Source organism: Giraffa tippelskirchi, chromosome 9 (assembly GCF_054371585.1).
Source record: "Giraffa tippelskirchi isolate mGirTip1 chromosome 9, T2T-mGirTip1v1.2.pri, whole genome shotgun sequence".
NCBI lineage: Eukaryota > Metazoa > Chordata > Mammalia > Artiodactyla > Giraffidae > Giraffa > Giraffa tippelskirchi.
In genome coordinates, this window is record NC_137283.1 from 40,723,045 (window position 1) to 40,749,851 (window position 26,807).

The 26,807-nt window shown below is 38.0% G+C and overlaps 1 protein-coding gene across 34 annotated transcripts in view; it reads left to right on the forward strand.

Moving 5' to 3' along the window:
• CFAP20DC (CFAP20 domain containing) overlaps positions 1-26,807 on the forward strand; it is a 282,051-nt gene that overhangs the window by 8,688 nt on the left and 246,556 nt on the right. For 25 of the 34 annotated variants that reach the window (XR_014063942.1, XR_014063941.1, XR_014063940.1 and 22 more), the window contains exon 4: positions 6,438-6,510. The exons of 7 other annotated variants lie outside the window; for them this stretch is intronic. Coding sequence is in view for 16 of the 27 variants with exons in the window: in XM_081524564.1 (XP_081380690.1) it covers positions 6,438-6,510 (73 nt within the window). In the remaining 11 variants the exon portion in view is untranslated. Of the gene's footprint in view, positions 1-2,363; positions 2,697-6,437; positions 6,511-26,807 lie in introns of those variants that run through there. 2 more of the 34 variants (XM_081524596.1, XM_081524584.1) reach the window with 2 other exon arrangements.

Here is a 26,807-nt window from a genome sequence, read left to right on the forward strand (position 1 = left end):
TGCTGTTGAGGCTGGAATGTGTTATACGAGATGCCCATATGAAAAGAAACTCTATTACATGTAAATATCTAACATTTGGATGGTCTCCCTGGGGACTTTCTATTTGAGGCTCATGTTTGAAACCATACTTTTCTCTGCTTGTGACATCTTAATCAAATGGTGTGTCTCTCGGGATCGGCATCCCTGAAGCTGTGTGTTGATCTAAGTTTCAGCTGCTCTGGTGGATGAGGTCATCTTTATGAGGTTCCCCTCAGCCTATCCCTGGCCCTAACTTTTTGTAAGTCTTTGAAATAAACTTCTTATGATTTCCTCTTTCTAAAACCCTTCAGTGGCTTTGACTTTACCACTCTATTGACAGTGCTCTTGTCAAGGTTTCTAGTGCTCTTTCTATTCTTGAATCCAGTGACCAGTTCTCAGCTCTCATCTTGCTCAACTTAGCAGCAGCATTGACAAAAATGACATCCTCTACTTCATACATATAGTACTTTCTCCACTCATCTTCCAGGATGCCCATACTCCTAGATTTTTTGTTTGTTTTTCTTTTTCCTACTTCACTGGTATTTCTTCTGTCTCCTTTCATGGTTCCTCCTCTTCTCCCCAACCCAACTTAATGTGGCAATGTCTCTGGACTTAGTCTTTGACCTTGTTGACACTAAACTACATTTACTTCTTTAGTTTTGGACTCTAGTCTGATGGCTTCAAATATCATCTCTGCTGTGTACCAGCTTGCATTCTTAACACTGACTTGTGTACCAAACTCCAGATTTCTTTATTCAGTTGCTTAGTTCACAGTTCTACATGGATAGCTTTACCTTAGAAATTTTTCTTCCTCCTCCTGCAGACTGCCCCATCTCAATTGTTAGCAAGTTGTCTTTCAGTTGCTCAGACCAAAAACTCTTAAAACGTCTTCATTTTTTCCTTCTTTCATTTAACCGTCAAGAAAATCTTGTTGGCTCTATCTTTTAATTAGTTTTAGAGTCTGACTGCCTCTTGCTACTTTCCCTGCTACCACCCTCATCCATGCCACCATTATCTTGGATTATTGCAGTAGCCTTCTAATTAGTCTCTGTTTCTGACTTGCCTCCCTACAGTCCATTGTCAATTTAGCAGCCAGACTGATACTTTTAAATCAAGCACTCTTCTGCTGAAAATGCCCCATCTCTCAATGGGTAAAACCCAAACATCTTTAGGGTGCTGTAGTATCTGATGTTCTCTTAACTCGGATCTTACCTCCTGTTACTTGGCCTTGTTCACGCTCCTCCATCCGTACAGGTCTCCTTGCTGTTTTCAGCCACAGTCTGGTACCTTAGCACTTGTGCACAAGCCATACCCTCTGCCTAGGGCTTTCTTTTTCCAAGTGGCTACATGGCTCACTCTCTCCCCTTCTTCAAGCCTTTACCAAATAAAATGTCATCTTCTCAGTGAGGACCAGTGCTTACCCACACTTAAATTACAACCCGTGCTTTGTATCCCTTCTGCATTCTTAATCTTTACCTTGCTGTCCATTTTCCTACAGTAATTATCACCTTGAACTTGCTGTTTAGTATGTTCTTTTATTGTTTTTTCCACCATCACCAGGAACTAAGACCTGCCAACACAGAAACTTAGTCCACTTGGTTCACCTAGAACAGTGCCTGGCACATAGTAAACGTTCAGCAGATCTTTGTTGAATAAATGAATGAATGGATGAGCAGCTTCCTATTGATTTTAGGATGACCTGTATCTTTCAGAAGGCTCTCAAGCCCCACGTAATTGAGTCCCTGACTATTTGCCAGACATATTCCCCTGCTGCTTTTCCCTTTCTGTCTCTCCTGTCAGTCCTTTAGGTCTTTAAGTTCATCTAATCTTCTATAGCCTCTTCTGTCACATGATGGAATATTTCCTCTGTATATAATATTATTTCCTCTCTTCTGCCCCATCTTCCTTGCTCAGTCAATCTCTGCTGTTCTTCCCAACTGAACTCCACTGTTAACTTCTACCAGAAAACCTTCACTCATCATCCTCTTCCTCCCAATGACTCAGGATTATATAGGCTTTCATAGCAATGTGACCTTCTCCTTCATGAAACCTAGTATGTAAGTTCAAGAGAGCAGAGAGCATGTCTGTCCTATTCACTACAAAAGCTTTAACACTGAGTCTCTTTCATAGTAGATGCTCAATAAATCTTTATTGAATGATAGATCTCATTTGATCTACACAAATGATTCTGTGAGGGGTAAACCCTAAGTTATCAACCCAGTTTACATATGAAAAACAAAAGGGCCCAAACAGGTTTTCTGATGTGCCCAAGGGGTGTGGAATAACCCATTATGAAGCCATAATTGTTTCCTGTTTTCTGTGCTACAGTAGCTAAGGTGCATTTTAGTGTCCTGTCTGTGTCAGGACTCCAGTAGAATCAGGAAATACCTTCAGGTTATTGTTACCAAGTTACTTATAAAAGATTACTGTACTGTGGTTTGGTCCCAACACTTTGGACAGTGTAACACTTGCAAAGTGTATGTTGAGGTATACAACTGTGATTTGCTGTAATGGAACAACTGGAAAACCACTGTTTAAAAATCTATTTACTAAATAAATGTCTCTTAAAATATTCAAAAGAAGAAAGGATCTGTCCTCTTAAAAATAGAGGTAGCTTTTGTCTCGGGCAGAGAACATATTATAAAACTGCAGAAACCTGCATATTTCAGTAAAAAAGAGTGAGTTTTTATGAATTTTTTGTACTTGATGGGCATTTTCTGACTAACAATAGTTCCAGCATTGCTTAGAGTGATTTTAAATATAATGTAGACATGAAGAGTCAGTTTAAATTTACTTGGCCAAAGAGTCAGTTTAAATTTACTCTACCACTGGAAGAAAAAATGTTGCTATAGAGTTTATTTAACATTTCTGACACACAGGATCAGTATCTGTCAAATGTTATTAGAGTACTTTTTTCTGTGTCAGATCATTACCGTATGGTATTGTCGTACTTCTTTTAATCTTAGAAGTGAAGCCTTTTGGAAACTAGGGCTTCTATATGTGAAAGAGTTGAATTACAACGCTTTCTTTTTTTTGAGGGCGAGCATCTTTCATATCTAAAAATGTTCATACAAAAATGGCCTATGTGTGTAGCTCTTTGTGTTTGAAGAGAACAGTTGCTGATTCAGTGAGATCTGTGACATAAATTAGGACCTTTTGTAAAGAGAGATTTCATTTATCCCAGTGCTCTCTCAGCTCTCTTTATGGGGCCTTTCTGCAGTGGAAAAAGTACTGTAGGGCCAATCAATGGAAGATACATGAGAGAGATTGATTAATGGTGGCTCATTAAAGTTGGCCTCATTTGGATATTTCATTTTGGATTTATGGTCCAGAGCTCTAGTTGTCTTGTTGGCTTTTCCCATAAATGTGGTAGAACCTGATTCCTAGAGAATTTTCTAAGATCAGAGACTATTATCTCTACTGATGACTCTTTGCAGCTTAGTATTTTAAGTGAAATGTATCCTTGTATGTTTGATTTTTAAAATATTAAGCACGTTTGGTCAAATATGTTTATTGCTTAGAAACTAGGTTTGAAGTAAAATATAGGAACTATTTAAGTTCTTCAGGAAGGTTGTAAAAAATTTAACATAAGAATTCTGAACCAGAACGTTTTTATATGTAGACTATCCAAATATAAATTGTTACTTTAAAATACTTAAATTTGTTAAGTCTACTAAGTTGGAATGAATAGAAAACAGCATTCATGTTAGACCAATTACCTTCCTTGAAGTGTTTGCTCCACGTATTGGCTTGTACTATTAGATTTGTAGGAGAGGTTCACAACTGTATCAAGACATTTCCACTTCCTAAGCAACATTCCACATTAGAGAAAAAACAAATTCCTGGAAGTCTGTTAGGGGACGTTGAACTTTAAGGAATCCAATATGTTGCATTTTTTGAGTTTCTGATCCTAAATGGTGATAAGCCTTCAAATAATCAGTAATAGTCTCAGTCTCATGAATAGAAGCGATAGCTCTTTGATATTCCTGATTTGTATTTTGATAAGTAAGCAGGTTTTTTTTGAAGCAGTTGTAGACTTCAGTTATCAAAAGTGCCAGAGGTCTTTCTCCAGATATTTTTAATTCAGATGAAGCTGGTGATGGGAAATAAAAGCTATAAGTTTTTAATTTGAGAGCATTAAATTAATTAAATATATTTTAAATTAACAAAGGGTATTTAACTGAAAATATGTTCCTCCATCCATCTCATTTTAGACACATTTAAAACCAAATGAACTAGATATGGCTCATCAAACCTTCAGTTGTAGTTGTCATAATTAGAACTGTTTTTCTTATCTATTATTTTTCGTTAAGTTGTTCAGTTCAGTTCAGTCGCTCAGTTGTGTCCAACTGTTTGCGACTCCATGAATCGCAGCACACCAGGCCTCCCTGTCCATCACCAACTCCCAGAGTCTACCCAAACCCATGTCCATCAAGTCGGTGATGCCATCCAGCCATCTCATCCTCTGTCGTCCCCTTCTCCTCCTGCCCCCAATCCTTCCCAGCATTAGGGCCTTTTCCATTGAGTCAACTCTTCGCATGAGGTGGCCAAAGGATTGGAGTTTCAGCTTCAACATCAGTCCTTCCAATGAACACCCAGGACTGATCTCCTTTAGGATGGACTGGTTGGATCTTCTTGCAGTTCAAGGGACTCTCAAGAGTCTTCTCCAACACCACAGTTCAAAAGCATCAATTCTTCGGTGCTCAGCTTTCTTCACCGTCCAACTCTCATATCCATACATGACTACTGGAAAAACCGTAGCCTTGACTAGATGGACCTTTGTTGGCAGAGTAATGTCTCTGCTTTTAAATATGCTATCTAGGTTGGTCATAACCTTCCTTCCAACGAGTAAGCGTCTTTTAATTTCATGGCTGCAATCACCTTCAGCAGTGATTTTGGAGCCCAGAAAAATAAAGTCTGTCACTGTTTCGACTGTTTCCCCATCTATTTGCCATGAAGTGATGGGACCAGGTGCCATGATCTTAGTTTTCTGAACGTTGAGCTTTAAGCCAACTTTTTCACTCTCCTCTTTCACCTTCATCAAGAGGCTCTTTAGTTCTACTTCACTTTCTGCCATAAGGGTGGTGTCATCTGCATATCTGAGGTTATTGATATTTCTCCCGGCAATCTTCATTCCAGCTTGTGCTTCCTCCAGCCCAGCGTTTCTCATGATGTACTCTGCATATAAGTTAAATAAGCAGGATGACAATATACAGCCTTGACATACTCCTTTTCCTATTTGAAACCAGTCTATTGTTCCATGTCCAGTTCTAACTGTTGCTTCCTGACCTGCACACAGGTTTCTCAAGAGACAGGTCAGGTGGTCTGGTATTCCCATCTCTTTCAGGATTTTCCACAGTTTATTGTGATCCACACAGTCAAAGGCTTTGGCATAGTCAATAAAGCAGAAATAGATGTTCTTCTGGAACTCTCTTGCTTTTTCGATGATCCAGCGGATATTGGCAATTGGATCTCTGGTTCCTCTGCCTTTTCTAAAGCCAGCTTGAACATCTGGAAGTTCGCTGTTCACGTATTGTTGAAGCCCGGCTTGGAGAACTTTGAGCATTACTTGACTAGCATGTGAGATGAGTGCAATTGTGTGGTAGTTTGAGCATTCTTTGGCATTGCCTCTTTTGGGGATTGAAATGAAAACTGACCTCTTCCAGTCCTGTGGCCATTGCTGAGTTTTCCAGATTTGCTGGCATATTGAGTGCAGCACTTTCACAGCATCATCTTTTAGGATTTGGAATAGCTCAACTGGAATTCCATCACCTCCACTAGCTTTGTTCGTAGTGATGCATTCTAAGGCCCACTTGACTTCACATTCCAGGATGTCTGGCTCTAGGTGAGTGATCACACCATCGTGATTATCTGGGTCATGAAGATCTTTTTTGTACAGTTCTTCTATGTATTCTTGCTACCTCTTAATATCTTCTGCTTCTGTTAGGTCCATACCATTTCTGTCCTTTATTGAGCCCATCTTTGCATGAAATGTTCCCAAGTTGTTAAATACAGTTAAAATGGTCAGTGTGTAAGAATAATTGCTGCATGCTTTTATGACCACCTTAATGAGAAAATCTATAGTTCAGTTTTATATGTGTCTATTGAATGTGTACACTTTCTTGCAACCTAATAAAAACAATAAATAAAAAAGTATTATTTTATACATTTTCATAAAGATTTCACCAAGCCCACAGATGGGACTTTAAAAGACAACATTTGTTGTTAGAGTTTGATTTGATTTCATCATTTTTTTTTCTTCAGTAGTGAGATTGTAACTTGGGGTAATGCTCTTGCAGTTGTGTATATTATTGAAATGATAAAAGCTTCAGCTTATTGATGGCATGTGATTGTTTTGTTTATATGTACATATAAATGATTCCAACATACAAACGTATATTTTCCTCCTTTCATTTTAGTTGGACTGATCCAGAGGTTTCTTGTACTTCAGATTTACATACCCCTGGGACAAGACTTCTCCACTGAATTGCTGTAAGATATATAGAACTTCTTTCAGTGTTTTATATGTATTATACATTTGATCAATTGAAGCAGTGGTAAGAGTCATTAATTACAACTGGCAGTTTTTGGTTAAAGAGCAGTGACTTATCAAGTCGACATGAAGTAATTAAACTAATTTAATGGTATTTCTGGATATAGTGTAGTCTGGCATTTCCCTAAAGGAAGAAAACAAATTTCATCCGTTTAAGAAAATACCAAAGGATCCTGAATTTAATAATGAAGAGCCTATGATTTGAAGAGGTAGGAGGTTTCCCTTTTCTCCACGCCCTCTCCAATGTTTATTTTTTGTAGACTTTTTGATAATGGCTACTCTGACTGATGTGAGATGATATCTCATTGTAGTTTTGATTTGTATTTCTCTGATAACTAGTGATATTGAGCATCCTTTCATGTGCTTTTTGGCCATCTGTATGTCTTCTTTGGAAAAAAATGTCTGTTTAGATCTTCTGTCCATTTTTTGATTCGGTTGTTTGTTTTTTTGACATAGAGCTGCATGAACTGTTTTCATATTTTGGAGATTAATCCCTAGTTGGTCACTTTGCAAGCATTTTCTTTCATTCTCTGGGTTGTCTTTTCATTTTGTTTATGGTTTCCTTTGCTGTGTAGAAGCTTTTAGTTTAATTAGGTCTCTTGTTTATTTTTGTTTTCATACTACTAGGAGGTGGATCCAAAAAGATACTGATGTGATTTTTGTCAGAGTGTTCTACGTATGTTTTCTCCTAAGAGTGGCTCAGACGGTAAAGTGTCTGCCTAAAATGTAGGAGACCCGGGTTCGATCCCTGGGTCAGGAAAATCCCCTGGAGAAGGAAATGGCAACCCACTCCAGTACTCTTGCCTGGAAAATCCCATGGAACGAGGAGCCTCGTAGGCTACAGTCCATGGGGTCGCAAAGAGTCGGACATGACTGAGCGACTTCACTTTTACTTTTAGGAAGAGTGTTATAGTGTCAGGCCTTACATTTACGTGTTTGATCCATTTTGAGTTTATTTTTGTGTCTGGTGTTGGAGAATGTTCTAATTTTATTCTTTCACATGTAGCTATAAAGTTTTCCCAGCACCACTTATTGAAGAGAGTGTCTTCTCCACATTCTTGCCTTTTTCATAGATTGATTAAGAATAGATGCATAGGTTTATCTCTGAGCTTTCTGTCCTGTTCCATTGATCTCTATTTCTGTTTTTGTGCCAGTGCCATACTGTTTTAATAACTGTAGCCTTTGAAGTATTGTCTGAAGTCAAGGATTCTGGTTCCTCTAGCTCCATTTTTCTTTCTCAGAGTTGTTCTAGCTATGAGGGGCCTTTTGTGTTTGCATACAAATTTAAAATGTTTTTGTTCTAGTTCTGTTAGAAAAAAATGCCATTGGTAAGTTGATAGAAATTGCATTGAATCTGTAGATTGCCGTGGTAGTTTGGTTATCTTGACAGTATTGGTTCTTCCAATCCAAGAATGACATGACAGAGCACAGCACACAGCCCAGAAACATGGTAGACCTTTCCATCTGTGTCATCTTCAGTTTCTTTCATCAGTGTTTTATAGTTTTCACAGTACAGGTCTTTTGTCTCCTTAGGTAGGTTTGTCCCTAGGTATTTTATTTTTTTTGATATGGTGGTAAATGGGTTTATTTCCTTAGTTTCTCTTTCTGATTTTTCATTGTTATTGTATAGGAATGCAAGAGATTTCTGTATCCTTTTGTATCCTGCAGCTTTACCAAATTCACGGATGAGCTCTAGTAGTTTTCTGGTAGCATCTTTAGGATTTTCTATGTAGAGTATCTTAATGTTACTTACTTTTGTTGAGATATATTCATTTTTTCTGTTTACTTATAGATGGCTTGGTATATATTTGTTTTAAATGGCCTTGCTATGAACAAGTTGTTTAGCAAAAGTAAGAATATACAGATTTTACTCAGTTGAGCTACCTGTTATCTGATATAATTCTGAGAATGAAAATTTAATTTCTGTACTCAGATAGAATGGAATATTATTTAGGGACTCAATTATACATTATATTTAGGGTATATGTTTTCTAATTTTTCCTTGTAGTTAATAGCTGTCTAATGTCAAAGTTTTATTTTTAGTCTTTTATTTCCCCTGCTGAAATAAGTGACTTTTCCTATTAATGAAGTTAATTTTGTACTAGTTACACTGGTGCAGACCAAGGGGAAGGAAGAGCTTTCTTAATTAAGTGGGATTAATATAAATTTGAGGTTATTAATTTCTTTGTTTATGTGAATTAAAATATTAATAATGTATGCATGTGTTGATAAAATATGAATTTTAGCTAATGACACATAGTTTTGTTTTCTGCAATGATAAAGAATAGAGGGAACAATTTATGTTTTTATTTTATTCAACTTTAAATCTCAGTAGACTTCTAAGATTTTCTCTTATCATCTGCCATGGTCAGCAAGATTCTTTAAACTACTTCTAATAGTAACAAGACCAAAGCAGCATTTGATGCTCTTATGTATCTTTTTCTAGTTCTGCAGAAAAAGCATTTTCAAGACTCTAAAAACATTCTAAAGGTACAGTGTACCATATAAAGCTTTATATTCAGTGTAGAGGAAAGTGGTTTCCTACCAAATGGAAATAAGCATACCATATTTTATTTTTAAGGTTGTTAGGTTCCTTGCATAGAAATCCAGTCCGCCTTCATATTCTCCTGATCTCTACCACCTATACATTGAGATTCTTCAGAAGCACTGGTAGGGATGCTGGTAGTTAGCCTTTTGATCAGAGTTGTGCAGGAAACTTGGCTGAACCTTGGGACAGAATCTTCTGCTGATGAGCACTCTTTTCCTAAGCAAAATTATGCTTTATTTGTGCCCCCAAACACTTGAGCTTATAACTATGGCCTGAGCAATATATTGTTTTAACTAAGTTAATAATAATTAGGGCTTTAATTATTGAGAAAGTAGTAGATATCTTAGGTTTACCTTAGTCCTAGCAAGAGAGCAGTTGATATAAGTAAGCCTGACCACCCGCTTTGTTACCATGTGATTAATGCACTTGAAGGATGGGAAAATATTTTCATGGGTGATAGAACTAATAGATGTTGAATTTGGTTGACTATAATCATAGAGTGTCTTGTTCTTATAGCCATGTGGACAAACATTTGAATTTTCCAGATGGATTTAGTTTTTATAGTTTTAGGAAAATAAATGTCTGGGACAAAAGGTCAGAATTATTAAAGAAAATGGAGAAAACTTTCTCTATCCTGACCTCGTGAAATTACCAGATTATAAGAAAATGTATTAACTCTGCATTTGAATTTGTTGCTCATAGACAGTCAAAATATTTTTGCTCTTTTAGAAAGTAATGACAGAGCCAATGTTTTACAAGAAAGAAGGTAGAGTAATAAGTTTTGATTGTCATTCTAACTACAGCTTTTTATTTTCCTTAAATGAAAGGGCTTTCTTTCAGCACCCTTAGTGTTACTGTGTTTGTGGCAGCATAGCTCCAGGCCATTTTAAATAATATATTTCTCTAACAAGCTTGGAAAGTCACATAGCAGAAAGATATTTGACTTCTAAAATTTTTCATTGTCAAAATGGGAGAGGCATTTTGTTTCACAAAGATACACTTACACATCAAGAGTTTCTCACAAGCAGAGTCTTGCCAGATGGTGTATATATTTAATACTCATTTCTTCAGCATCTTCCTATGTATCTCAGGTTCACTGGGTGATTATACTGCTCAGGAGAAGGTCATACATTTGTGAGTTAGTGGATGCCTTAGAACCAGCAACAGCTCTGCTTGAGAAATCCCTTGTGATTAGTCAGTCAACAAATTACTGAATTACTGTTAACTGTCATATGGTGTGATAGGCATGGGAATGTCACTCTACCTTGAATCTGTTTACTTCTTCCCACCTTCACTACCCTCCTAGTCCCAAGCCACCATCACATTTTCCCTGACCTACTGTTCTATAGAGCATGTGAGTGGATTTCCCAGATTCTTTTCTTATCCTTTTCTATCTAATCTCTACACTGTGGCTAAAGTGATCATTCTAAAAACCAGCTAGAATCTTCACTGTACTAAGGACAAACTCCCAGATCCTTAAAGTTCCTATATGCTCTGGTCTCTCACCGCTCCTTGCTCATCCCATACTCCTCTGTCCTGAGCTCACCATCTGTCAGCTATATGGAAAATAAGTCTTATGAGATATAAATAAATGACAAATAAATCTTACATTGTATTCTAGCACTTTGCTATTTTCCTTCACTACAACTATACCAGTTTGTAATTGTATATTTATTTGGTTATCTGTCATTTTGGATGGTCTTTGAGTTCCGTGATATTCTAGCACCTAATACAGTGTCTTACCCAAAAGCTCTGAAATATGTATGAGTGGACAGGAGTGAATGAGTATAAAAGACCCAGTCTCTGTCCTCATATAGTCTGCAGTGAGGGTGAAAAACCATTTAAAAGGCAATTTAAGTACATCTTTGTAATGTTACAGTGGTACAAGAGCAAGGCATAGGGAACATGTGATGGGTTAGGTAGAAGTAAGAGCACTGGCTTGGAACTAGACAGATTCAGAGTCAGATTCTGCTTTTACCTCAGTGGGACTTTTGGCAAATTCCTGAACTTGCCTCAGGTATGGGAGGAGAGTAATAATTCCTACCTCACAGGTTTGTCAAAAGAATTAAATAAGAAAATTAACAAATTAATAATGGCTAATATTTATTAAACACTTATACTGGTGTTTTATTACATATTATAAATGTAATATATCCAGCACATATGTTATATTTGATGATTGGATGGCATCACCGACATGATGGACATGAATTTCAGCAAGCTCTGGGAACTGGTGATGGACAGGAAAGCCTGGCATGCTGCAGTCCATGGGGTCTCAAAAAGTTGGACACGACTGAGCTGTTGTATACTGGACTGAACTATTATATACTAGGCATGTTCTAAGCATTTTAATTGTTTTCATTCGATCTCCAAAATAAGCCTGTATAATAGCCATAAATATTGCCTCTATTTTACCATTGAGGAAACTGAAGTCTGGAAAGGTTAAGGAATTTGCCAGAGGTTACTGACTTAAACCAATAACCTTAGAGCCAGAAATCAAACTTAGAGTCTAAATCTAGAACCTGTGCTCTGCACCACCATACCATGCCTCCATATTTGTAAATTTTCTTTCTCACTATACATACAAACGTATGTAGCAGGGATATTTAATTTGAATCTTAGAACAAAATGAAAGTGCTTAGACTTGTTTAACTTGTTTAGAGTCTTTCATTCTCAGCTGTTCGTGTTTCTGTAATTACCCTTTTAAGAGATAAATACTTGAAAATAAAGGAAGAATTTTACTCAGGTATTTTTTACTTAATGTTTCACATCTCAAATAAGACAATACTTTATTATACTTTTTTCCCAGAAAATGAGAGCTAAGAAACAACTTCATTTCTTTTTTATTGTTTCTTTACTTTGGTTCATGATTAGGCCTCTTTTTTTTCTTTGACATACACAAATTATATTATTCAAAAATTCTGTTATCTGTGGGTAAGGTGGCTTCAGAGCTTCATAACCTGATGAGAAATTATCGAAGCACATTGTATTTTGCATGTAAACGGTGGGTTTACTGTGTTAGCACACAGTATATTTAGCATTAAACTAACAGAATTCTCACATACTTCTCTTTTTCATTATAAACCCACAAAAGAAAATATCCTCTCTTGCTTTTTACAAATAAACCACTCATTTCGACTTGATTATTTCTCAGTTGCAGTTTTTATTTTCAAACTGTTTTAGTGTACCTTTGTCTCACTTTGACCTGAAGTTAAATGATTTCATAAACAACAGATTTTTAAGGATTTTTTTCATTCTGTGGTCTTTTCCGTACATTTCATCATGGCAGTGGGAAGCCAGCACTCCCCTGTGAGGGTTGTTAGATGTTTCAGAGCCTGGGGGCAGACATCTGGTGCACAGGAGGAGCACCAAGAACCTGAGTTATTGGAAGAGAACCAACCGCATCTTGAAATAGAAATCTGGTTCACTGTATTTGATGCTGCCAATCACACTAAATGATTTTGGAATATTACATTTTGAACAAGAATTGCATTCATTTTACTGAATATTGTTGAGCTGCATTAATTCCTTTGTCTATCCTGATTTTGTCATTATCGCGATGAATTCTGAGAGGTATTTTGTACTGTTAATGCCTCTAGTGAATTGACATTTTTTTAATTTTCACTCAGCTCAACCAGTGTTTTTTCAATATACAGGATGAAAACACTTTGAAAGCTGGTGGGGGCATAATCTTGAAGAAGTTGAGTTTCTTAGCTTGCGGATCCTAGGGAATATTATTGCCAGAAGTTTTCATGTGTTGAGCCTTTAGCTATCTGGAGTACTGCTTTCATTTGGAATGTAATAAAATAAATTCCTAAAAAAAAAAAGAGAAAGACCCTTAAAAGTGTCCATGGTCCTTAGAAATTTTAACTGATCCTTTGTAATGTCTTCATTGCAGTTCTCTGAATTTGAAAATTGTGTCTAAGTAGAGTTTAATGATTTTTAACCTAGAATCCAATGCAACCTTGTATTTATGATGCCCATTCCAGAGTTTTTGTTTCGTCCTTTTGCTCTATCCTCTAGTTTTATGCTTTGGGGCTAGACACTTAAATTCTGTCTCAGTTTCCTCTTTAGTAAATGGTAATGTGAATGTTCTTCTTAAAATTACCAGAACTAATCAGTGATACTAGATTTTTTTTTTTCTTCCCCTAAGAAATACTGGGAGATTTAGGTTCAAATGAATCTCAAAACTTCCTTTTCAATTTCTGTATCAGTAAAATGGAAGATTTTTAAAAAAATGCTTTAGCCTCAGGATAATTTAATGAAAGTTACTCTTACATCACTTTTTCTGTATTGTTATTAGTGAGCTAGACAAAGAGTTCAGAAAAGAAATGTAATAGAAATTTCAGGTTCTTCTACCCTATTGAATTTTACTCCTACTGTCCCTTCTTCAGTGATATTGGAGACAGCAGACTCTTTTGCAACTTGAAACTTAGAAAAGTGAATATGGCCTCACAGCTGCAGGCCTGTTCTTTTCACATGTCACTGGTCTTCTTCAGCCACTTTAAAGCCACCAGAATACCTAAATTTGATAATTTCAGGTCAGAATGACATTGGTGAGAGCTTTTGAGATTGTGTCCATTTACCAAACACAACTCTTCCTGTGGAACATTTACTTTCTTATCTTTTTTGGTCGTTTTGGTGCCTTCCTTTGAAGAAAATAGTGGTTGCTAAATAGCTCTTAAGTTATTTGTTTAAAAAAGGTGTTATCCAAGCGGAAAGTCTCATATTATCAAATGAAATCTTTTTTTGTCACTTATATCTCTAAACTGTGTTTAGAACTGGTCAAAAATGGCCAGTGGTTGCTCTTTTTTAAACTACTAGTATTATATCTTAAAATGGTAATGACACTGTAAGTTTCATTAACATTTTGAATGCATCTCATGGCTAATTCCAACTTCTGTCTTTTTCTTTTTAAAATCATCAGTATTTAAATCTCATTATTTTAATTATATCCAATTAAATGTGCTTGCATAATCAGTATATTTTGTTACATGCATTAGTAAAGAGAGCACTTTAAGATACTTAGCATACTGACTTTCATCATATATTAAATTTGCATGCCTTAAAATAGATTTTATATGGAAGTTTTAGATAATACATGTGATAGGTATATAAATCAGATGCCAGAGTCTTTATCTGTTAAATAAATGTTCTTTGAGAAATCTTATCCTCTTGGTTCTTAGTTTGGTTTGTTTTCATTTCCTAAATTATTTTATAGTACTCTGTAGATAATCTAGATGCATGCTGAAAGCTAAATAAGATGTTAGCAAGAAAAAATTGCACATATAGAAATATTTGGAAGTGTCCTTCCTCTGTAAAGTCCTCTGTAAAATCGTCATAAAAGGCCATACATTTGTTAAAGCCCTATACAGTTAAATGATTGCCATATCCACTATAAGGGCAAAAGTCAAAAGTCCTGTGACGGATCAGATTATGGGCCTGAGAGTCAGTGGCTATGCCATGTATTAGTTTGATGACCTGGGCAATTTACTAGACTCATGTATGTGTTACAGCCTCACCTGTATAATGAGGATTATATTTATACATATTTATTGAGTAATTATGAGAATTAAACTGGATAGTGCCAAGTGGTAATTGTTCAATAAATATTAATTTATACTTTTATATCTCTAAATTTAGACACAAATGCAGGGATATTTAATGTTTAAATTGCTCTTCTGAAACATTTTGCGACAAGTTGGGCATGTCTCCAGTCCATATGAAATTTCCATGGTACTTGTCTCTGAAAAGAGGTGGGGAAGCAGCTTTTTCTTTGGAGCCTTTTATTTACCCTGCCAACTGTAAAGTGTGTTTCTCCTAGAAACACCTCTCCTAGCAGGATGGTAAGTATTTCAAGAAGGAAAAAAGGCGAGAGAAATTAAGGAAGGAGAAGTAAATTCTTTTGAATTTTCTCAACATGTTTATGTGAGTAGAAGTTATGCAAATAAATATTTTCAAGACTGGACTAAAGCTAAAGAACACCACATTTGACACATAGATGAAAGCTATAAGCCCATAATAGAACTCCCAAAGAGCTTTAATTAAAACCAATAGTCTGCCCTTTTTTATTGGAACAGACTAATGATCTTGCATTTTGTATCTATTTCATACTTAAAAAGCTGTTACAATAAGCTGTTTCAAACAATGACAGTGCTATGTATAGTTGGGGGTTGGTTGTATTTGTTAGCAGTAAATAAGAACAGGTGTTCTGTTTGATACACATAGATATTACCATGCCATTTTTTTCTAAGGTTAAATATTGATTTATAAGGTGGGAAATAAAATATCTCAGCATTGTTTAAAGCCAAATATGACTCTTGATATAGCATAAACAGGGATTTTTAATGTGGAAAATCACTGTATTTTAGAAATTGATGTTTAAGTGTAAGACATTTAAAACATTTTAGTGGCTCAAGTTTCTGTTATTATAGAGAATCTACAAATCTTATCTAGCTCCCTATTTTTTCTAAATTTATTTTATTGGAATATAATTGATTTACAGTGTTGTGTTAGTTTCTGGTGTACAGCAAAGTGATGCAGTTACACATATATGATAGTTTGCATTGCTCATTTCAAACTCCCAATCCATCTCTCCCCATCCCCACTGGAAACCACCAGTCTGTTCTCTATGTCTGTGAATCTGTTTCTGTTTCATAGATAAGTTCATTTGTGTCTTGTTTTAGATTCCTCATGTAAGTGACATTGTATGTATTTGTCTTTCTCTTTCTGACTTACTTCTTTTAGTATGATAATGTCTAGGTCCATCCATGTTGCTGCCGATGGCATTATTTCATTCTTTTTTATTGTTGAGTGGTATTTTATTGTGTGTGTGTGTGCACCATACCTTCTTCATCCATTCATGTGTTGTTGGGCTTTCAGGTCGTTTTCATGTCTTGGCATGAACGTAGGGGTGCATGTATCTTTTCAAGTTACATGATGCTTTTGTCTGGTATATGCCCAGGAGTGGAATTGCTGGATCATATGGCAGTTCTATTTTTAGTTTTTTGAGGACTCTCCATACTATTTTCCATAGTGGCTGCACCAGTTTGCATTCCCACCAGCAGTGTAGGAGGGTTCCCTTTCCTCCACACTCTCCGGCATTTACTGTAGACTTAATAATGATGGCTGTTCTGACCAGTGTGAAGCTGGTACCTCATTGTGGTGTTGATTTGCATTTTCTCTAATAATTAGCAATTCTAACTCACTATTTTAATAGAAAAACCTGAAACCCCCAAAGAAGGAATGTTCCTCAGGATCCAAGGTTTTTAGAGACAAAGTGAACGTGTTAGTCACTCTGTTGTGTCCGACTCTTTGCAACCCCATGGACTGTAGCCCACTGGACTCCTCTGTCCATGGAATTCTCCAGGCAAGAATACTGGAGTGGGTAGCCATTCCCTTCTCCAGGGAATCTTCCTGACCGAGGGATCGAACTGGAGTCTCCTGCATCGCAGGCAAATTCTTTACTGTCTGAGCCATGTTAGAAGTTAGAGGCAAAGCCAACAGTAAAATTCACAACTTCTGACTCTCTGCCATCTTTTCTTAGTATCATTGCTGCCTTTTAGTGCTCCTGTTGGAAAAAGGTCAAGATATAGTATGATTTTATAAGCATGGTTTCTGATAGTTTTAAAAAGTGACATTGTTTCTACAATTACTTTGGACTTTGCTGCTGCTAAGGCACTTCAGTCATGTCTGACTCTGTGCGACCCCATAGACAGCAGCCCACCAGGCTCCCCCGTCCCTGGGATTCTCCAGGCAAGAACACTGGAGTGGGTTGCCATTTCCTTCTCCAATGCATGAAAGTGAAAAGTGAAAGTGAAGTCGCTCAGTCGCATCCGACTCTTCGCGACGCCATGGACTGCAGCCTACCAGGCTCCTCCATCCATGGGATTTTCCAGGCAAGACTTTGGACTCTAAGTTGCAGGAAATTAATTCTGTTAATGTAATTCAGATTTCTACCCCTCCCCCCCTACCTTGCCCTCTAAAATTAATCACCAGGAATAAGTCAGATTCCATGTTTGGGTCAGGATTAGCAAGGTTGTAACAACAAATAATAGCAAAACAACTACTCCTTTGAAGTATTATTTCATTGTTAGTGACAGAAGTCTATTTAAGTTATGTCAAGCAAAAAGATAGGTTTTGAAAAAACATGGAGAGATCATATGGAACCCGACAGCAAAAGCTGATATAGCCCTTTTGGGAGGTGATAGTTGTCAGCAGCTTCTCTCTCTCTCTCTCTTTGGAAACTACTCTGTTGTCTCTCATTCTGTTTGTAAGTTTACGTCATTCTTCTGTTTCAGCCTATAAACCAGCTTTTCTGATTGCTTGTCATTATGCACGTGGGGAAATAGAGCTGCTAAGTACATCCTTCTGTGACCCTATAATCCCAGTAGCCATCACTGCCAGACCAGGTTCAGTCTGTATATCTCCCAGTTCAGAAATTTGAAAGAACAATCAGGATTGGTCCTTAACCAATCTTTGGGTTTCAGCCAACTGCTTTGTCTTTGGGCCTGGGTAGGGCAGGCAGATGGACTGATAGACCTACTATGCTATTGAGTATAGACCCTTAGTAGTCACTTTAGAACCTCCTTTTTCCTCAGTCACCTGCCAGTTACCTCTACAGATATTCCTGAGTGCTTCTGGGGGTATTTAGGAATGAATAGTGGCTAGAATTTTTATTAGAGTCAAATCTGCTTTGATGCCATGATTGTCCTAGCTGATCTATTTCATTTACCAGGAATTTTGAAGTTACCTAAATAGTACTGTATAAACTGTCTTAGTTAATCAGGGAAGACTCAGCTTCATTGCAGTCACTTAAAGACTAAGCCACATTTCTTTAATGCTTCTCTTGCTAAACAGTAGCACTGATTAGAATGGTTTGATTTATTGAACATCTACAATATGTTAGGCTTGTTTCATATTGTATTTGCCAGGTTTGCTAAGGTGGTTAATACCAATTTCATATATTTCTGTCTCACGTTGCCTTAGAGCTACAGGTGAGCTGCAGCTCTGATTTAGCTAGAAGTCAACTGGGTGTCTTCTTATTCCAGAGACTGTATTGAACAAACAGCTCCTGTCTGGAAGATGCTGTTCGTGAGGCAAAGACAGAAGTGCAAGAACCTGAGCAGAACCACACAATCTAATTTAAAGCTTCTGCTCAAATATGTATGGTTCATATCACTTCTACTTATGTCCATTGGCCAATGCAAGTCATATGGCCATGTCTAGAGTCAGCGGAGCAGGGGTTATATACCTCCTACGTGGAAAAGAGACAGTAAATAATTATGAACAATGATAGTATATAATCAAATACAAGCATCCGTCATCTCATTCAGTTATTACAACACTCATAAATGTGAATATCATCACTGTTGTATAGTTTATTAATATAAAAATTATATGTTGAGCACCTGCCATGTCCTGGACACTGAGTTCTGGGAACTCTCACTATCCTACTATATTTTGACTGTATTGGTTTATTTTATATAAAATGTTCTAACTCTTAGAGATATTCGCACTTTGTTGTAAAACAGTGGATCTCAAACTTTTTTTTGGTCTCAGGACCCCTTTACATTCTTTCCTTCTCCAGAGGATCTTCCCAACCCATGGATTGTCTCCCGCATTGCAGGCAGACGCTTTTACTTTCTGAGCCACCAGGGAACCCTTAAAAATTATGGAAAACCTCAAAAGAATTTTTGTTTATATGGATTATATCTCTCCATATTTACCATATTAGAAATTAAAACAAATTTAAAACCTATGTATTATTTAGAAATAATAAGCCATTGCATGTTAGCATAAGAAACTCTAAATAGCTATAACATAAAATATCTATATTTTGCAAAGTAGAAAAATAAGTTTAGTCAACAGCGGCATTGTTTTATACTTTTGCTAACCTCTTTAATGTCTGGCTAGATAGAAGACAGAAGTGTTCTTATATTGGCTTCTGCATTCACTTTCTTATGATATAATACTAATACATCATGTCACCTCTGGAAAGCAGTATACTTGTGAGAGAGTAAGAGTGAAATAGAAAAATAACATCTTGGTATTGCTCTTGAAATAGTTTAGGCCTCACAGAGCCCCTGAAAGAGTCTTAGAGACCCTCCAAGTTCCCTTAAGCACACTTTGAGAACTTCTGTGCTAAAGTGTATTTATGAAAACAAATACATGACATCCTTCAGTTCAGTTCAGTCGCTCAGTCGTGTCCGACTCTTTGCGACCCCATGAACTGCAGCACACCAGGCCTCCCTGTCCATCACCAACTCCCGGAGTCTACCCAAACCCATGTCCATCGAGTCGGCGATGCCATCCAACCATCTCATCCTCTGTCGTCCCCTTCTCCTCCTGCCCCCATTCCTACCCAGCATTAGGGTCTTTTCCAATGAGTCAACTCTTCGCATGAGGTGGCCAAAGGATTGGAGTTTCAGCTTCAACATCAGACCTTCCAATGAACACCCAGGATTGATCTGTTTTAGGATGGACTGGTTGGATCTCCTTGCAGTCCGAGGGACTCTCAAGAGTCTTCTCCAACATCACAGTTCAAAAGCATCCATTCTTCGGCACTCAGCTTTCTTCACCATCCAACTCTCACATGTCACATACATGACACACAACAGTCACATACATGACTACTGGAAAAACCATAGCCTTGACTAGGCAGACTTTTGTTGGCAAAGTAATGTCTCTGCTTTTAAATATGCTATCTAGGTTAGCTGTAACCTTCCTTCCAAGGAGTAAGCGTCTTTTAATTTCATGGCTGCAGTCACCATCAGCAGTGATTCTGGAGCCCAAAAAAATAAAGTCTGACACTGTTTCCACTGTTTCCCCATCTATTTCCCATGAAGAGATGGGACCAGATGCCATGATCTTAGTTTTGAGAACGTTGAGCTTTAAGCCAACTTTTTCACTCTCCTCTTTCACCTTCATCAAGAGGCTCTTTAGTTCTTCACTTTCTGCCATAAGGGTGGTGTCATCTGCATATCTGAGGTTATTGATATTTCTCCCAGCAATCTTGATTCCAGCTTGTGTTTCTTCCAGCCCAGCGTTTCTCATGATGTACTCTGCATATAAGTTAAGTAAGCAGGGTGACAATATACAGCCTTGACGTACTCCTTTTCCTATTTGGAACCAGTCTGTTGTTCCATGTCCAGTTCTAACTGTTGCTTCCTGACCTGCATACAGGTTTCTCAAGAGACAGGTCAGATGGTCTGGTATTCCCATCTCTTTCAGAATTTTCCACAGTTTATTGTGATCCACACAGTCAAAGGCTTTGGCATAGTCAATAAAGCATAAATAGATGTTTTTCTGGAACTCTCTTGCTTTTTCGATGATCCAGCGGATATTGGCAATTTGATCTCTGGTTCCTCTGCCTTTTCTAAAACCAGCTTGAACATCTGGAAGTTCACGGTTCACATATTGCTGAAGCCTGGCTTTGAGAATTTTGATCATTACTTTACTAGCATGTGAGACGAGTGCAATTGTGCGGTAGTTTGAGCATTCTTTGGCATTGCCTTTCTTTGGGATTGGAACGAAAACTGACCTCTTCCAGTCCTGTGGCCACTGCTGAGTTTTCCAAATTTGCTGGCATATTGAGTGCAGCACTGGAACAGCATCACCTTTGAGGATTTGAAATAGCTCAACTGGAATTCCATCACCTCCACTAGCTTTGTTCGTAGTGATGCTTTCTAAGGCCCACTTGACTTCACATTCCAGGATGTCTGGCTCTAGGTGAGTGATCACACCATCGTAATTATCTGGGTCGTGAAGATCCTTTTTGTACATGACATCCTTAGTTAGTATATTTTCCGGAGCATCACCCTTGTGTTATTCTATTTTATAAGTTACATAACTTTGTTTAGGTAGGCTTACTGCTAGAAGAATCCACAAATCTCAGTGACTTAACACATTCATTTCTTAATCATATCACAGTCCAGTGTAGGTCAGTAGTAGGGGCTCTGCCCCTCAACAGTCATTCAGGGACCTGCGCCCCCTAGGGCGTCAGAGTCTTCTAGTGGATCCTCTCTAGCTGGTCAGCAGACAAAGGAAGAGCCTAGAGAATCACGTATATGAGGTCATGTTCCTCTTGCCAGAATTCATGTACAACCCCTAACAGTATTGGAAGCTGAAGAATGTATCTCGTTCTGTGTCTAGAAGAAAAGGAAGCAGCAGGGTTTGACCAAGACATATTGTCCTCTACCAGAATAAGCAACTAAGTTCTACTAAACAAATTAAAAAACTTGATTATTTATTGTCAACTTTTTTGCCCTATGAAACTTAAGTGGTATGTAGTGCAAAGCAGTATTGCCTCATGCTTTGAGAAAAGTTGTAGCAACATGAAATCTAAAATTAATTTTTAAATATTTAAAACTATTTTGAAATAATTTCATATGTAAAGCAAAGTTGTACAAAGAACTGCATATTATACCCTTTACTCAGAATCACCAATTATTAATATTCTGCCACATTTGCTTTTACTTTTTTCTTTGTGTAAATACATAAAAATAGGAGTATATATGTGTACATACACAAATTCCCCCCAAATTATTTGAGAGTAAAGAATCTACTTGCAATGCAGGAGACCCAGATGCAATCCCTGAGTTGGGAAGATCCCCTGGAGAAAGCAATGGTATGGGCTCTGGTTGGTAGGTCATTTAGCACGTTCCATCAATTTTGCTACCATTATTCTTTTAGGAGAGGAATCCAACATTCTCTGGCCCAATCAGAGCCTTGTTTAGAATTCTGGACTAGGAGCACCATTTCCATCTAGCACCCATGACGTGACCATGAGGATAAAGTTAATCCAGGTGGCAGGAACGGAGAAATAGAAGTTGGGTCATTGATGAGTGTTTTGAGCTGTTAAATCAGTCAGCCTTGAAGCCTACCGTACATTTGTGGTTTCCAATTATGTGAGCTATTAAATTCCATTTATTAAGTGAGCTAGCTTGGGTTGGTATTCTGTTAACTTTTGACATAAAGAATACTAATTGATATTCCTAGTAACAAAAGTAATGACTGTGTTGCTTTAAATAAAAATGGTAAGAAAGATGTATGTATAAAACTTTCTCAATGCCTGACAAAAAGAAATGAGTATTAGGGGTTTTTTTTTATTGTTGTTATTTATGTGTTTTCTCACCAGCTTGGTGGTAGAACCCTGGCATGGGCTACTAAGGGAGGTTAATGTATCACACTTCACAATGCATATCCCATTTTCCAGAGAATACATGGGTTTATTTTAGTAGTTAAGTTGTTAACAGTTATGGAGAGGGGCTTTAGATTCATTTGGACTCATTTCAGTTAACCAAACCAACTTAAGTGAATGAAAATACAGTAGTGAAAGCATCAAATCCCAGGTATATGGGCTGTGATCTAAAGTCCAAGAGCAGTAAGGATCTTGGCATGGCACCTAACACTAAAAACCTTAAGCACTCACTGTCTTTTTCATCTTGGCTTTTCCTGTGTTTCTGCTTCATTTCCAGTCTAACCAGGCAATTTCAAATACATAGAGGGAGAATATGATTGTGTTAGTTTGAGTCAAGCATTCTCTCCTATTCAGTTCAGTTGTGCTCATTGGTGTAAAAATGGTTTTGGAAGACCTATCCCTGAGGGCGTGGAGAAGATTTCAGGGGCTGATTCAGAAAGAGACTGCAGAGTTGGCTTCTGAAGAAACATGTATATATGCTACAGACAGTTGAAAATGGCTCTGTGATGCCTTTCTGCTTCCTTGTCAGGACTCCTGCCCCTTATTATTAGCCTGTATTTCTCTGATTTGAATTCTTGCCAAGATGCTGACTAATAAGACTTTAGGATATGGATTGTAATCCTTTCCAGGATTTTGTTTGGTTTTTTTTTCTTTTTTTTTAGCTTTACTAAATAACTGTTTTACATGAGCAGCATCAACAACCTGGGAATTTGTTAGACCTACAGATTCCTGGGTTCCACCCCTGAAATACTGAAATAGAAGCTGGGGGCACTACCCAGCAACCCTCCAGGTGATGCTTGATGCACTTGAAGTTTGAAAACTAGTGCCCCTCAAAGTGTGGCCACAACCTGGCGTCTGTCTTCTTCCCAGCATCTCCTCCTCGCTTGGCACAGTGGTGCTGCTTGCATATAGAATCAAGGTGAAGATTTGCTTGTTGCTGCAAAAGAGAAACCTAGTTTCTGGCCTCTGAAGGGTAAAACAGACTCCTATAGCACAAAGGTTACTGTCACCAGTTCTGCAGCCTCCATCTCTTCAGGTTATCCCCAAGAGACCTCCATGTGGCGGCATTTTTTGGACATTTTTCTGCCTGTGCACAGAAACATGAGTATCTCCTCTTCCTCCACCACCTCCCAACTCTCCCTCCTTTCTACTCCTGCTGTTTTCCTCTCTTCCTCTTCCTTTTTCTTTCTTTTCCCTACATCTCTGTTTCCTCTTCCTCTCCTTCATCCTTCCTCTTTCCCTTCTTTTACTTCTCTTTGCCTCTTTTCTCTCCATCTTTCTTTACTCTTGGTCCTTCCCTTCTACTTTTTTTCTTTTCATTTTTCTTTCTCATTTTTTTCCTTCTTCCTGGTCCTCATTCTCCTCCTGTTCTTCCTCTTCCTCCTCTCACTTCTACTCCTAATGGGTTTAAACTTACTCAAGAAGAGAAGGTTAATGCCTGAAAGCCATCAATTCAGTTAAGTTCAGTTGCTCAGTCGTGTCTGACTCTTTGCAACCGCATGAATCACAGCACACCAGGCCTCCCTGTCCATCACCTACTCCCAGAGTTTACCCAAACTCATGTCTGTTGAGTCAGTGATGCCATCCAGCCATCTCATCCTCCTGCCCCCAATCTTTCCCAGCATCAGGGTCTTTTCCAAAGAGTCAACTCTTCGCATGAGGTGGCCAAAGTATTGGGAGTTTCAGCTTCAACATCAGTCCTTCCAATGAACACCCAGGATTGATCTCCTTTAGGATGGACTGGTTGGATCTCCTTGCAGTCCGAGGGACTCTCAAGAGTCTTCTCCAACACCACAGTTCAATTCTTCGGCACTCAGCTTTCTTTATAGTCCAACTCTCACATCCATACATGACTACTGGAAAAACCATAGCCTTGACTAGACAGACTTTTGTTGGCAAAGTAATGTCTCTGCTTTTCAATATGCTATCTAGGTTGGTCATAACTTTCCTTCCAAGGAGTAAGCATCTTTTAATTTCATGACTGCAATCACCATCTGCAGTGATTTTGGAGCCCAAAAAAATAAAGTCTGACACTGTTTCCACTGTTTCCCCATCCATTTCCCATGAACTGATAGGACTAGATGCCATAATCTTAGTTTTCTGAACGTTGAGCTTTAAGCCAACTTTTTCCCTCTCCTCTTTCACTTTCATCAAGAGGCTTTTTAGTTCCTCTTCACTTTCTGCCATAAGGGTCGTGTCATCTGCATATCTGAGGCTATTGATATTTTTCCAGGCAATCTTGATTCCAGCTTATGCTTCTTCAAGCCCAGCGTTTCTCAGATGTACTCTGCATATAAGTTAAATAAGCAGGGTGACAATATACAGCCTTGACGTACTCCTTTCCCGATTTGGAACCAGTCTGTTGTTCCATGTCCAGTTGTCACTGTTGCTTCTTGATCTGCATACAGGTTTCTCAAGAGACAGGTCAGGTGGTCTGGTACTCCCATCTTTTTCAGAATTTTCCACATTTATTGTGATCCACACAGTCAAAGGCTTTGGCATAGTCAATAAAGCAGAAATAGATGTTTTTCTGGAACTCTCTTGCTTTTTCGATGATCCAGCGGATGTTGGCAATTTGATCTCTGGTTCCTCTGCCTTTTCTAAAACCAGCTTGAACATCTGGAAGTTCATGGCTCACATACTATTGAAGCTTGGCTTGGAGAATTTTGAGCATTACTTTGCTAGTGTCTGAGATGAGTGCAATTGTGCGGTAGTTTGAGCATTCTTTGGCATTTCCTTTCTTAGGGATTGGAATGAAAACTGACCTTTTCCAATCCTGTGGCCACTGCTGAGTTTTCCAGATTTGCTGGCATATTGAGTGCAGCACTTTCACAGCATCATCTTTCAGGATTTGAAATAGGTCACTTGGAATTCCATCACCTCCGCTAACTGTTCGTAGTGATGCTTTCTAAAGCCCACTTGACTTCACATTCCAGGATGTCTGGCTCTAGGTGAGTGATCACACCATCATGATTATCTGGGTCATGAAGATCTTTTTTGTACAGTTCTTCTATGTATTGTTGCCACCTCTTCTTAATATCTTCTGCTTCTGTTAGGTCCATACCATTTCTGTCCTTTATTGAGCCCATCTTTGCATGAAATGTTCCCTTGGTATCTCTAATTTTCTTGAAGAGATCTCTAGTCTTTCCCATTCTGTTGTTTTCCTCTATTTCTTTGCATTGATCGCTGAGGAAGGCTTTCTTATCTCTCCTTGCTATTCTTTGAAACTATTCATTCAAATGGGAATATCTTTCATTTTCTCCTTTGCTTTTCGCTTCTCTTCTTTTCACAGCTATTTGTAAGGCCTCCTCAGACAGCCATTTTGCTTTTTTGAATTTCTTTTTCTTGGGTATGGTCTTGATCCCTGTCTCCTGTACAATGTCTTAAACCTCCATCATAGTTCATCAGGCACTCTGTCTATCAGATCTAGTCCCTTAGTCCCATAGAAGGTGATAAATGCCATTTCTATAGTTCTAACACCCAGGGCACCTTGAGGATTATCTGGGGCCTGAACCTGCCCATTCTGCACATGTTCCTCAAGACCTAAACTTAATGCCCTTCATTTCGCGGCTCCCTCAGCTTCCTAGCCTACTCCCTGACCCCGAACCTAGGATTGAGCTCTCACTGTCCTGTTATGCCAGATATTTACTGTTTACCTCTATGGTGGAGGTAGGGTGTTGAGAAGCTCTGGTGTTTAGAGTTTGCTAATCTCTGGATGCTGGGAAAGATTGAGGGCAGGAGGAGAAGGGGACAGCAGAGAATGAAATGATTGGATGGCATCATTGACTCGATGGACATGAGTCTGAGCAAACTCTGAGAGTTAGTGAAGGAAGGGGAAGCCTGTTTTGCTGCAGTCCATGGGGTCACAAAGAGTCAGACACGACTGAGTGACTGAACAACAACAAAATCTCTGTGGTACAAATATACTCCTGCTATGACCACTTTCAGGCTACCAAGTTGACATCACTGAATGCGGAGCTGGAGAAGAAGCTTACAGCAGCCTCTCACAAACCAGTCAAAGCTGTTGTAGCACACACTAAGGAGGGCCTTGCTAGCCATGGTCCATATACAGTACAGCTCATTCCCTCATCACTGTAGATGTTTGGGAGTTAACCGTTAATAAATGAATTACTGTAAGTTGAACCATCAGTTGTTTGTTTACTCTTTAACATTCATTTTTTGAGACAGCCATTGGAATAATTAAAAACAGCACAGTATATAATAATTGCCACAACACTGCCTTTTAGTTTAATTAAATAAAATCAACTGTAAATACTGTCAAAATTACAGCCCTTTCAATGATTTGTCAAACCCTTTTACTTACGAGTCTGAGCTGTTTCAAGATACCACTATAAATTATAGTTCCTTTTGGGTTATATATAACATGTTTGTTTATGTAACAAAGTTTGAATTAATATTCAGTTAAAATGTAGAATATCATTCAGTTGCCTTGTCTTCTGTATTTGCATTCTACAGCATTTTTGGTG